This window comes from Vulpes vulpes, chromosome 5 (genome assembly GCF_048418805.1).
Source record: "Vulpes vulpes isolate BD-2025 chromosome 5, VulVul3, whole genome shotgun sequence".
NCBI classification, from domain to species: domain Eukaryota; kingdom Metazoa; phylum Chordata; class Mammalia; order Carnivora; family Canidae; genus Vulpes; species Vulpes vulpes.
The window spans coordinates 10,181,408-10,195,415 of NC_132784.1; the positions used below are offsets into that span (position 1 = coordinate 10,181,408).

The window sequence follows — 14,008 nt, forward strand, 5'->3', positions numbered from 1 at the left end:
GTTATTTGTGCAGTAAAGTACTGAAACATAATACATTAGAAGAACAATTTGATTTCATTTAGAAGTTTTATATACAAAAGTCAACTAAAAAATATTTTGAAAATTGAAAAACATTTCACACTTAATACAGAATAAATGGTTTGCATCCACTCTTCCCCACTGTTAGTTGTAAAACTGCTGCTTTAAAAGGGTTACATTTCAGTTTTTAAAATCTGAACAAGGTACACAAGCTTACTGGAGCAACCTCCTTTAAAAGGCAAAATAGGGGGATCCCTGGGTGGCGCAGCGGTTTGGCGCCTGCCTTTGGCCCAGGGCGCGATCCTGGAGACCCAGGATCGAATCCCACATCAGGCTCCTGATGCATGGAGCCTGCTTCTCCCTCTGCCTATGTCTCTGCCTCTCTCTCTCTCTGTGACTATAATAAATAAATAAATAAATAAATAAATAAATAAATAAATAAATAAAAGGCAAAATAACAGAGAACCTAGGTGGCTCAGTCAGTTGGTTTACATCTGACTTCGGCTCAGGTCATGACCACCGGGTCCTGGGATTGAGCCCTATGTTTGGCTCCCCACTCAGTGGGGGGTTTGCTTGCCCCTCTGCCCCTCCCTCCACTTGTATGCTCTCTCAAATAAATAAATAAATAAAATCTAAAAAAAAAAATTAAATGCAAAGTATCAAAATTACAATAATAAATCATTAACAAATGGATAAAAGATAATATTTTCCACACTCAAATCAGTTTTTAAAACCAAATTTAATTTTGATTACATTTTAGAATTGTGATAGTCAAGAACAACTTTTTGAAGTATTCTCTGTGAACATAAAAGCTATAGCAGCTGTTGCAGACTTAGGATATGAAATGGCCAAATGTGTTCATCAATCCTGCCATGTTGTGTCTCAGACATTTGGTCTACAATCTGTTTTGATGATTTCAGTCAGCTCTTTAAAAAGTGCTGGAAAGTTTGAGGAGGAAGAGATACCTTTATTTATTTATTCAGAGAATTCAACACAGCTTCTGAATAAATCATTCAATAACAGAAGTGGCTAAGATAAGGAGAAGATAATTTCAGTTTCCTAATCTGGGGTCAATGGTAGTGAAAGCTGGAGTCCTTGTATTTAGCCCTTTGGAAGGCAGAACGGGGCCTGAGTATGAAACGAAGAAAGGGTAGCCTCTTGCTGTTTACCTGGAGCTCCTGGAAGTGATAGGGCCACTCCTAGAGAGGGAGAATACTTAAAAAAAAAAAAAAAAAAAAAAAGTCCTAGGAGGGGACACAGGGCAGGAAGGAGCACATTGCTAGGAGAAAAAAATCTAAACTTTAGGCTGCAACTGAATGCTTAGAATATTAGATTTTATCAAATCTAAGACACCATTGATTGTAAGACACCCAATGTTTGAGATGTTAAACTATGAAAAAGAGAAGCTTCTAGGAATCAGTCAGTAAAGTATTATTTTTACTTCTTATGATAAAGATTCTGACAATCACGTGTCAGAACATACCCTCTGCCTTCCAGCTTCAGATAATGTTTTAGGATCTAATTACCATAGTGATGATCACAACTTAAGGTCAAAATAAAATACACACTTCCTTTTATTTATTAATTTTTTAAGATTGTATTTATTCATGAGAGACACAGAAAGAAAGGCAGAGACACAGGCAGAGGGAGAAGCAGGCTCCATGCAGGGAGTCTGACATGGGGCTTGATCCCTGGTCTCCAGGATCAGGCCCTGGGCTGAAGGCAGTGCTAAACCGCTGAGCCACCTGGGCTGCCCCACACTCCCTTTTAAAAATGACATTTCAGGTCAGCTATTCAATCAAAAAAGCCAGAAAATAGAATACCTGCAATGAACAACAATTGGTTCTTCCTTGCCAGCCCTCTTATTTCGTACATGACAAACAAAATCCAGAAAGTCACTTGAATCATCAGGAACTCCATGATCAGGCCAGGCTATGTACTGGATCTGAGTGAGTTGACGACTCTCATTTTTCTAAGTATAAATGAGAAATTATGCACCTTAACTTAGGAATTATGTTTAAAATATAAATATTTGTGTCATTTTAATTTTGGAAGAAAAATAAAACAAACTATTTCCACTAGTAATGTACAAATTCAGTAAAACCCAAAATTTCCATGTGAAAGAAAGAAATCATTTTACAGAATCAGTTGAATCCATTAAGTACTGGCTACTTGGATCACTACTCTCCTTGTAACTCAATTTCTGTATTTGTAAAGTATTTTTCAGATGATAAGCAGGCAAAAATAGAGTAAGATACAGAGAAATGTTTAAAGAAAACTGAAAGAGTGTGAGGTGAACAAAAATAGTAGGGAAAAAATTTTTAATAAGAAAGGTTGGGCTAACTCTGAAAAACACAAGTGAAATAATGGAAATTAGGAAAATAAAATCTCAAAATAAGTGTAGATTAAAAACTGGAGATCATAAAGTCAAATCAGGGTTTAATTTCTTTTTGGGAGCCAAGAGTCAGTAAAATGGAGAAAGGTATTATTGGATTTAGCCGGTCAAGGCACTTAGTATTTCAGAGCCTTACTTTCTTCAACTGAAAAATAAAATAAATAAAATCTACACCTCATAGGGATAGTCTTATGCTGAAAGGATTCTATGAGAGAACCTATAAATCATCCAAACAATTATTTGGAATCATATTTTCAAAAATTGGTATCTATGGTCATTCAATACTATGAAATCTGGTTATTGTCATTTATATTAAAGGGGGCTTCCAGAAAAGACCATTAAAGTGCAAGGTAATCAAGAAAAGGACTAATGAAAGAATTCCCAAAGAGACCTCAGTCAGTATTAACCTGATAACTACATTTTCAGAAACCTATGAAAAGAATTTAAGGTATCTAATATAGGCTACTTTTGATTATTATTGTTAAAAAAATATTTACTGGTACCAATAATTACAAGAATGGGTAATGTTAAATGGATATTTATTATGTTTTGAGGTCTATCTGTCTGTCTGTCCACTCATGCACATATGTATTTGGTATGTAAGCAATTGTATTTTCCCAAGTATATTTGTCTCAAACTTTAAAAATTAATTTGTGTCTTGGCATAGTTCTGAGGTACTCAGGGTTTGTAAAGAAAAGCCACAGTAAGTTTATTAACTCCCATAGGTAACCTATATATGGAGCATAAAGAGACTATGCTGAGGACAAAAATATTACTTTATATAGCCAATATGTAGCTTTCTTACCCATTTGGGAAAATGAAGAAATATCTTATTGACTTACCTGGTTATATTGGACCATGAGCTACACAAGCCCTAAATTCATTCTAATGTACTCTCTAGTCCATATAAGATTTGGAAATTTTAACTTTTTATTTCTTGTAACTTAGCTATATTCAATGCCAGATTCTTTTATCATCAATCACCACAACTTCTAGCTCCTTCCCTTTGGGTCAGTAAAGCTGTTTTGCTAGGCATCTTTATTCATATTCAGGGAAGTGGAGTGGGATGGGGAGGGGGAGATGAAGCTCTCATTTCCAAAGGTTTAACCAATGATGAGACAGGCATTAAGTATTCAAAGCATGTGCTATTTGCTCTTCTCTAGCAATTATTTTTTTCTTCTTCTAGCCCCCTTCAAAACCAAAGGGTGGGTACAGGGGAATAACTAGTTGCAAGCAATGAAACTGGGTGTAGTATATGTTTAACAGCCTGACAAGACTGGCAACATGCCACGCTCTACACACATTTTCCAATTGAGTTACTGAGCCATCATTTACTAATCAGTAAAAGTAGCTGCATTACTAATCCATTTCTGGCTCTGGATTTAGAAGTCAAAAGGAGTGACCCAGGTGGCAGCAAGAACTAGTAATTACAAAGCTATAATCTGTCTGCTGTCATAGTATCCTGCCTACAATCTTTTCCTTCTTAATACTGTGGAGACTGTGAAATTGTTCTCCTTTACCCTTTTACAAAAAAGGACAATAATTTGACAGCTCTCAATTATTCTTTGTATTTCCACAGATGTACTCAAATACTTTACTGCTATTACTGGCAGGAAGAAATCAAACACAACCATGGTATAATTTTTATAAAGAGGCAAAATATTAAGAGTGATAAGTATAATTTGCTAGAATCTTTTTTTACTGAGTATTCGTATTACATAGAGAAACTGAAAATACATTTTACATAGGAGAATATATGTCATAAGATCCCAAAGCATTCCAATGAAGCAAATTCAGTAGTTTTTAAATAGTATTTCCTAGTAATCAGGACTCAAAACATCTTCAGCTTTCAAAGTTTTTACCTTGAATACAACCGTTCTACTGAGTGGTTACCCTGCCTTCCTACCTCTTGGTTAAACAGTGTCATCTTCCTGAAGATATAGGCTGTGTTTCCTTCTTCTGAGTGGCAGGTGACTTGATAACATCCATAGGATGAACTTCCTGTGGGTTCTGGCCAATATTGGTGACACTTAACCTGACATCAATAGATTTAAGAAAAATATGTAATTTAGGCTCTCCAATTTTGAAAATGTTTTAATTTTTAAAAACTTCCAAGCTTACAGAAAAGTTACAAGAATATTTTGATGAACCCTCATTGATCCTTTAACCTAGATCTGCCAACTCCTAAAATTTCTTCATCATTTTTTTCTTTGTAATAATAATGTTTGGATATATTTTGAGACTGCAAATATCCTGTTTTTTTTTTTTTAAATATCCTGTTTATTACAAGTTTTCATCCAATGTTTATTTCTTGCTTGAATCATTTACTACAAAGAAATTAGCAAATGGTACACTAAATATGGTATTTTCAGATTTATTTATTTTTAAAGATTTTATTTATTTATTCATGACAGACACAGAGAGAGGCAAAGACTCCAAAGAAAAAGGGAGAAGCAGGCTCCTCGCAGGGAACCCGATACTGGACTTGATCCCCAGACCTGGGATCATGCCTTGAACTGAAGGCAGACACTCAATCACTAAGCCATCCAGGTGTCCTGGTATTTTTAGATTTGAGGTAATGAAATCAATCTCTAACTAAAATGCCAATCCATTAATTTTCATAATGAAGATTAAAAAAAAAAAAAGTTTTACTGTCACATAATTCATGTACCATAAAATTTACCCACTTAAAGTACACAATTCAATTGTTTTCAGAACTGGGCAATCATCAGCACAATCACTTTCAGAGCATTTTTTCACTCCCCAAAGAAACCCCATATCCATTAATAATCACTGTGTGTTCCTCTATCCCAAACCGCTCTCTCACTCTGGGCCTAGGCAACCATTAATCCACTTCCTGTCCTCTATGAATTTGCCTACTCTGGACACTTCATATAATGCAATCACATTGTGTGTGGGCTTTGATGACTGCCTTTGTCCACTTAGCAAAATGTTTTCTGGGTTTATCCATGTTTTAGCATAGACCATTTTTTCATTTGTTTTAACTGCCAAATAATATACAACTATATGATTACACCACATTTTATCTGTTATATTTGGATTGGTTTCAACCTTTTGGCAATCATGAATAATGCTCCTACGAACATCTGTGTATTTTTATGTAAACGTGTTTTCATTGCTCCTCGGTGTGAAACTACAGAGTTATAATAACTCTGTTTAGCCTTTTGAGGAACTGACATTGTTTTCCAAAGTGGCTACATCTTTTTATGAATCTACCAGCAATACAGGAAGGTTCCATTTTCTCCACATCATTGTCAACAGTTAGTATTTTTTTTTTTTGTCAACACTTAGTATTAGCTGTCATTTTTATTTTAGCCATCCTATATGAAGTGCTACCTCTTTGTGGGTTTGATTTTGCACTTCCCTGGTAACTAATGATGCTGAGCATCTTTCCATGACATTATTGGCCATTTAAATATCTTCTTTTGAGAAACACCTACTCAGAATGTTCAGCCACTTTTAAATTAAGTATTTATCATTTAATTGTTGAGTTGTAGTTCTTTATATATTCTACATACAAATCCCTTATCAAATACACATTAATTTATTTACATTTTTAAAAATGATTTTATTTGACAGAGCAAGAGAGCACAAACATGGGGAATGGGAGAGGGAGAAACAGGCTCCCCGCGGAGCAGGGAGCTGGACGTGGGGCTTGATCCCAGGATCCTGAGATCATGACCAGAGCCAAAGGCAGACACTCAACAAACTGAGACACCGAGGCACCTCCATATTAATTCATGTAGATAATAGCTGGTAATAATAATGGCTAACACTTATATATCATATTTATTATGTGTTAGTCTCTATGATATTAATCACATTACAAGAAAGAAAGCTTACAGGCTAAAAAAAAAAAAAAAGACTAAATCAATGCAAATATTTTGATCATATATGCAAATATATGTTGAAAAAAAAGCCCAAGCAATGTGTAAGATTCAAGTATGACTTACTCTGCCACGTTCAACTTGTGTGGTCAACATTACAACCATTGAGGAGCCTTGTTCCCAAGTCATCTGCCAAAAATCTGTACAAGTGTGTGGTAATGGCCCTTGACAAGCAATATACTGATTTATAATGCTAGAAGAAGGGATTTCCATCTAAAAAGCAAAGGACACAAAACTGAAGTCTTTTACATTATTATTTTGCTAAGATCAAGTATATGAAAATCATCCACTAAATAATAACTAAATACAACTAATCTCAATAAACTGCAAACTCAGTAAAATAAACATTTATCAATAATATCTTTAAAAGGCGAAGAGAGAGGGAGATAAAACATAAGACTCTTAACCAAGAACAAATTGAGGGTAGATGGAAGAAGGGGGATGGGCTAAATGGGTGACTGCTATTAAGGAGGGCACTTGTTTTACAATGAGCACTGAGTTTTATATGTAAGTGATGAATCACTAAATTCTACTCCTGCAACCAGTGTTATAGTATGTGTTACTTAACTAGAATTTAAATATAAATTTGAAAAAGAATAAAAACCCAATATATTTATTAATAATTTCTTTACCAGTATAAGAAATTTCTCAGTAGTTACACATATTTATCTTTTAATTATTGAAAACAGAAATTCAAATATTTTCCAAAGCACTCTTAGGGGTTTAAGAGCAGCTTTACAGAAAATCCTGCTTTAGAGGCAGAGAGTTGATACAGAAAGAATACTTGTTTCTAAACAGCTTATTGGTAAAATTTGCAATGAGCAAGAATTCTGCCATTTGTTTTAGTTCAGACTTTACAAATTATATATACATATGTATGTGTATATATAATACATACACACATATAAAAAGATAGTAAAAAAGTTTAATTATTATTTTCAGGAAGATGTAAGATCCTGAGTATTTGGGGAAGATGAGTCATCATTTTACTACTTTTTGAGGCTTAAGAAGAAAAGGTGACACATACATGTGGCACCGAAGAATACCAAAGGGTAAATAAAGAAAGAGGTCTCCCTCCCACCCCAGCCTCTGGTTCACACCCAGGAAGGCAATCTTTTTTTTCTGATTTCTAATATACCCTTTTGGAGATACTCTACATATAACACACAAATGTAGATGCAAACTCAGTTTTCTGTAAAATATAAAAGGTAGCTTATAATGTTGTTCTGCACCTGTTCTCTTTTTCTGCTTTTATTTGAGATGTCAGATTAGTACACAAAATTTTATTCTTTTTAATGGCTCTACTACGTAAATATACTATAATTTATTTAATGAACATTTAACTTGCTGGTAATCTATTTGCTATGATAAACAAAGTTGCACTGAATAGTTTTGCAGACCTAACATTTTATTAGTTACCTCTCTAAAGAGGTTGTACCCATTAATACTTCCACCAAAAATGTACAAAAATGCTTATTCTCCGATAGTCTCTGTAATATACTGATAATCCCATATTCACAATTCTGAAACTCTCAGTGCTCTGAAGTGTAAGTCTGTCCTTTTTTGGTACATTTGACCTAATCTGGACTCATCTGACTACAATATCTGACCTGAACTAATAATCTAAGACTACTTCAAGTCTTTACAAGTCCCATTTTCTGGTACTATCTATGGTTTGCTACTGAGTATCAATACACTGATTACAGGGTAATGTCTTGTCTTATAAGTCTGCTAGGGATGTTACTTATTACAGTCTATGGTACAAGCACCGAGTAAGCTTTAAAAAATCCAAAAAATTCTGAATCCTAAAATATATTTGACCCCAAGATTTCAGAAAAAGGACAAAGACTTGTAAATGGCATTACCACACTCTTTGATATTTGAAGTCTAATAGGTGAAAAATAGTAATTCCTTCCAGTTTTGATTTGTACTTTTTGTGAGTTTCGACAAGAGTCTAAATGTAGAAAAGTCTTTCCCTTTCTGAGATTTTAAACAATTTCATAGATATCCTCCAAGTACATTCAGGATTCCATTTTTTAACATTTATATTTTGACATATCTAAAATACGTTACATCAAGAGTAGGTGAAGTCTCTATACATAAATGACATGAAACCTGGATCTGTTTTAAAACAATCTGGATGTGTGGGGGCATGAGTAGTTGACAACTGCTGAACTGAATGAGGTGTATGTGAAGGTTCATTTTACTTCCACTTTTATATATTTGACATTTTTTACATTACAAAGTAAGAAAAGAAGTTGGTAATCCTTTTATCTCCCTACAAGGGAAGGAAAACCTCTTACAATGATATATTCTAGATTATATCTAGGTATATTACACAACCCATTTACTAATCTATTTTTATCTTCAATGATTTAAAAGTCCATCTCTACCATAAATAGCAGTCTAGTAATTATTTCAATCTATTTCTAGACTATTCTACTCCACTACTCTATGAATATGCTAATATGCCAGGATCAAACTATTTATTTTCAAAGATTTTATTTATTCATTCATGAGAGATAGAGAAGCAGAGATATAGGCAGAGGGAGAAGTGGGCTCCCTGTGTGGAACCCAACATGGGACTTGATCCCAGGACCCCAGGATTACGACCTGAGCCAAAGGCAGACTCTCAACCATTGAGCCATCCAGGCACACCCCGAATTATTTTTTAACATTAAATTTATAATATTTTTCAATATCTGACAGTGTTAACATTCTCTCAAGGTTAAAAGGAACCTCAAAGTTTACAGTGGTCCTTCTTATTCTGAATGACAAAAGCTTAATAAAAATAAACTTACATTTATATAATTTGCATTGATATAGTCTTCATTACCCTTTAAAATGACCCGTGTAGCATCATCTGAAAATAATTTAAGAGAAGAATATTTTAATAAAGTAATTCTAAAAAGATTAAACTTAACAAATAGAGATGTAGATACTTACAAGGCGAAATATCTCTGTATCTATTTTTGGAAATATTCTGAGGTAATTTGGCACAAGACATTGTCATTCCAGGTTTTTTCCGATACAGTTGCTAAAAAAAAGGGGGGGAGGGTATAAGATGAGTCAAAAAAGACATTAAGAGATTATTTTGTTTTTCAGACTTATTTCTATGCCACAACAAACATGTTTTTCCTTAGGATACCTCATCCATGCAATGACATACCTGAGGCTAGTAGGGTATTGAACCAAATTCAAGAGGCTGATTCTGCATAATTTTTGACATGAATTATATATTGTAGTTTTTTTAATGATAAAAGCAAGTGAAAATAATTTTGCTTACAGAAGAATATTTAAAGTATTAAAGAGCAAATCTGCAGAAAACATTTAGTTTTCATTTAATTTGGTAAGGTGTACACAGTATATGAACCAAGGACTTCTTAAAAGAAAAACTGACACGCCCTAAATAATTTATAGTCACAAATGTTTTATAGTCACTTATGAATAGCACATACTTTAGAGCAACAAACATGTGACCAACTAGATAGATAAAAGATTAAATATGATGAGGTACAAAAGTCATTTTCCTTTAACCTAGGATTTTAGCTGTACCATACATAGCCTATCTTCCTCTGCTACCTTTCATAAAAATAGCTGTTTAATTACAGTAAAAAATTTAGTTTGATGACATTACGCATAAAATCTCCTTATTTCTCTCTTTTAAAAAGATATCTATTTATGTAACTACAGCTAGCTTTTTTTTTTAAAGATTTTATTTATTTATTCATGAGAAACACACACAGAGAGAGAGGCAGAGACACAGGCAGAGGGAGAAGCAGGCTCCATGCAGGGAGCCTGACAAAGGACTCGATCCTGGGTCTCCAGGATCAGGCCCCAGGCAGAAGGTGACGCTAAACCGCTGAGCCACCGGGCTGCCCCATAGCTAGCATTTTGGAAGCAATATTTAAAACTATGTATTTTAGAATATTTATTATGCCAAATATTTCACAGAATACCATTTTAGTTTATAAAATATAAATGATAGATTAGACAGTTAAGAAACCATGAAATTAATTTAAACATATGGCCCAACATCCTTTCCCTACAATATTACTTACATCAAATTGTGTAAGTACTGTTCCAGTGACAAGCCCCTCAGCTAGCTGAATCATTGACTCCCGCAGGGAATGGTCATCCTGATGGACGCTATCAAGTGGGGCTTTCTCAGGAATGTACTGGAAGTCTGGCTCATTTTCTAGCTTTTCTTCCACTACATCATATACAGCTAAAAAAACAAAAACAAAAAAGCCACATGGAAATCTTAATGAACCAGCAAAGAATTTACCAGATGAATTAATCAGATTTGAATCTAGTGTCACTGTGTAAGGGACCGAGTAGCTGTGAAGCTGAACTTTGCTGTACCTTTAGGAAAAAGAAACATTCTTGGCCATATTGCTAAAAATGTCTATAACCTGAAGAGACAATTAGAAAAAGAACTGTCAAGAATCAGCTAAAAACAGACCTGCCCTTAAATTGTGGAACCTAGAACAAAAATAGAAACAGAGACGTGTGTGTGTGTGTGTGTGTGTGTGTGTGTGTGTGTATGCAGGAAGGCCGACGTGGGACTCAATCCTGGGTCTCTAGGATCATACTCTGGGCTGTAGGCAGTGCTAAACCACCAGGCCACTGGGGCTGCCTGTTTCTGATACTTTTTGTAAACATAAAGTTTGATTATATGTTGTTTTAAGTAAAAATGGAAATGATAAATTAAAAAAAAAAAAAGGGGGGACATACTAAAAATAAATACAGGTCCCAGTCCAGATTTTTTTTTTTTTTGAAAGATAGAGAGTGGTGTCCATGCATGTGGGGGTGGGGATGGGAGGGTGGGGAGAGAGAGGGAGAGAGAGAAAGAGAGAGAGAGAAAGAGAGAAAGAGAATGAGAGAGAATATCATAAGCAGGCTCCACTACCAGCAAGGAATCCCATACAGGGCTCAATCTCACAACCTTGTGATCACGACCTGAGTTGAAATCAAGAGTCAGGCGCTTAACTGACTGAGCTACCCAGGTGTGCCCTACCTTCAGTCCAGATTCTGATGATGAAAACAACAGAAAGATCTTTTGCAAAGAAGTAAACCCTAGGTGATTTCCTCTCCTAATTTAAAATATAAGCAAAGTGATTTGGAATTGCAAAATGCCATGCCTTTTCCATTATATGGAACTTTGTTCATAATCTGGTTCATGAATTTATGAGCAGGTAACTGAGTGTCTTGGTGCTAAACTGCCTTCAACTGTAAAATGGGCATAATTCATCTTTCATTGGACGGCTGTAAAGATTAAGTAAGAATATGCAAAATAGCCTATGTGTAGAACTTACTATTAGGTTCTTTAGGATGTGTTATCAAGAGAAAATGGAAGAAACAAAATAGAGTACTAGGTCTTAGTAAAAAACTTCAGTTGCTTTATGTGACAGAAAATGCCTAATAATGAATCACCTACATATCAAGTCTAAATGAAGGAGTTCCTTGAAAAGTCAAAATAGAATGTTCTGTTGAAGTCTTTAGATTTTTCTTAGAAAACCAATTCTAGACCACGAATGCAGAAAAACACAAAGTAGAGAAGATAAAATGAAAATGCCTGTTTGTACCCAAGAGACAAAATGACAATTTTTTATTTTTATTTTTTTAAAGGAACTCTCTTGGAAAACTTTGCAGGGTTGGGTGTGGTGGGGTAGGGAATGGCTCAAGTTCTGACTACATTTTAGTTCTCCATGGTATATAACAACCAGTAGCGAGGCATTAATCAATAATTGCCCTTGTGGCTAAAACTATGATTGCAAACTGTTGGGAATAAAACTAGAAGAATGTGTCTAATGGCACGCTGAAGACATATAAGAACCTTTCTCTGAGGAGCCTGATGGAGCGTTATGGAAATCTGAAACAATGGCATATGAACACAGAAGGATCTGGGATTGTTATACTGGAGAAAGAGGGAAGGTTTCTGGTAAAATTAGCTACTGTCAAAAACTGAAGGGGGATTTAACTTTTTTTGCATAGCATAAAGGGACAGAATTGGGAACAAAGAGACTGAAAGAAGATGAATTTTCATTCAATTAATAGTTCAAGCTACCCAAAAGGAAGTTGAAGTGCTTCAGAGTGCTGAGTGCTACACATTGCCAGGGTGATCTTGAGGCTGTTGTTGGGGAAACTCAAGCAATGAGCAAAGGAGCGAGAGTGTATGGCATTAAGGTTCCTCCAAACCTGGAACTTTGGCTATGAATTAACAAGTCAGCTGTCCAGATAAGGAATGAAATGATTAGGTTACTGGCATTGTTTACTGCCAACAAAGACAGGATTTTAACTATAGCTTGCTAGAGTTTTCTAAAAGTGGTTCAAAATGTACTCATTTACTTATTGCATACCTACCACTACTAGAGTAACTGAGCGAAGTGGGAAGATATTTCAGCAACAGTGGTCAGAAGAAAAGGACTTTCTGGGGATGAGAGCTGAGCAGAGACCTGAATGAAGTGAGAGTGTAAGTCCTATCAAAATCAAGGAGAGTGATTTAGGCAGAAGGAACAACAACAAAAAAAGCCAGCACAGGACAGAGTGAGCAAGGCTGTGTGACAGGCAAGGAGCCAAGAACTGAATTTTAATCCAAGTGTGAATGGAAGCCACTGTGCTTTCAGCAAGAAACCACATGACATAATTTACGTTTTAAAAAGCCCACTCTGGTTGCTGTGTCCAGTAACAAATACTAACAAATTACAAAAATATCCAGTGCTACATAGAGTACTTACCATTAGGTCGAACCAGGAGCACGAGTTCCCCAGAATGTCTCTCACAGCTAGCTTTAATGAACAGGACAACTTGATCATGGGTATGTTCAGCAATGTCCCGACCATTGATCAGTACAACTTGGTCCCCTTCATTCAATCGAGGGACACAGAGGTCAGCCTGTAATGTAACATAAATAAGGTTTTAGATGTGCATATGGCTTTCTGAAAGTAAAGCACAGGAATATGTTTTTATAGACTCTACAGCAGAATGAAAAGTACATAGAGAAGAGCATCTGCCCATTTATTTTTCTATTTGCAAAAAGCAGAAATCTATGAATGAAGCTGCTTTTTTCCCTTTTCTTTCAACAACTTTTTTCCTTGATGCCCTATTTTAATGTCTAGATATACAGATAAGATTAATAACCTCAAGGTGTGTAGATAATGACAGCCCTTACTCTGCACTGTCCAGGTATGTACAAATCTCAGTTACCACAGTTTAGTTAAATAACACTAATCCCCTAACAACATTCAAAGTCTATTTACCACAATAAATTGTGAATAACTGCATAAAGGATGAGCTTTGCTACTAGCACATGAGTCTACAAATCACTTCATAAATAACAGACACACATCATGATCAGTGACCAATCACATTATTTCTTTCAAAGTCGGCTGGTGATCTGTTGTGCATCTGTTCATCAGTTCATGCAGAGATAGCAAAGCAGGCACTTATGTCCCCAGCTTGTCTCCCACTGATAAACCCATGTAAATCTAAACAGACAACCAACCAGAAAAGCTAAAAACACAGCAAAGAAACAAAAGAGTGATAGTGATAGAAGAACATTCAAATCGAAAGTGAACCACTGATAGTGGAAATACTGACACTACTACTGTTAGATAGTCTCCATACATGCAGTGAAGGGAATTCAGTGAAGGCACGCTTATTAACATAAATGATGAAAATGGCA

General features: G+C 35.2%; 1 protein-coding gene across 3 annotated transcripts in view; it reads right to left on the reverse strand.

Moving 5' to 3' along the window:
- The window catches only part of PTPN4 (protein tyrosine phosphatase non-receptor type 4), a 205,515-nt gene that overhangs the window by 12,963 nt on the left and 178,544 nt on the right, over positions 1-14,008 (reverse strand). For all 3 annotated transcript variants that reach the window (XM_026017724.2, XM_026017723.2, XM_072757553.1), the window contains 7 exons: positions 13,062-13,218; positions 10,383-10,549; positions 9,268-9,358; positions 9,123-9,184; positions 6,388-6,534; positions 4,320-4,448; positions 1,842-1,990 (listed from right to left, as the gene is read on the reverse strand). In XM_026017724.2, coding sequence (XP_025873509.1) covers positions 1,842-1,990; positions 4,320-4,448; positions 6,388-6,534; positions 9,123-9,184; positions 9,268-9,358; positions 10,383-10,549; positions 13,062-13,218 — 902 coding nt within the window. The remainder of the gene's footprint in view (positions 1-1,841; positions 1,991-4,319; positions 4,449-6,387; positions 6,535-9,122; positions 9,185-9,267; positions 9,359-10,382; positions 10,550-13,061; positions 13,219-14,008) is intronic.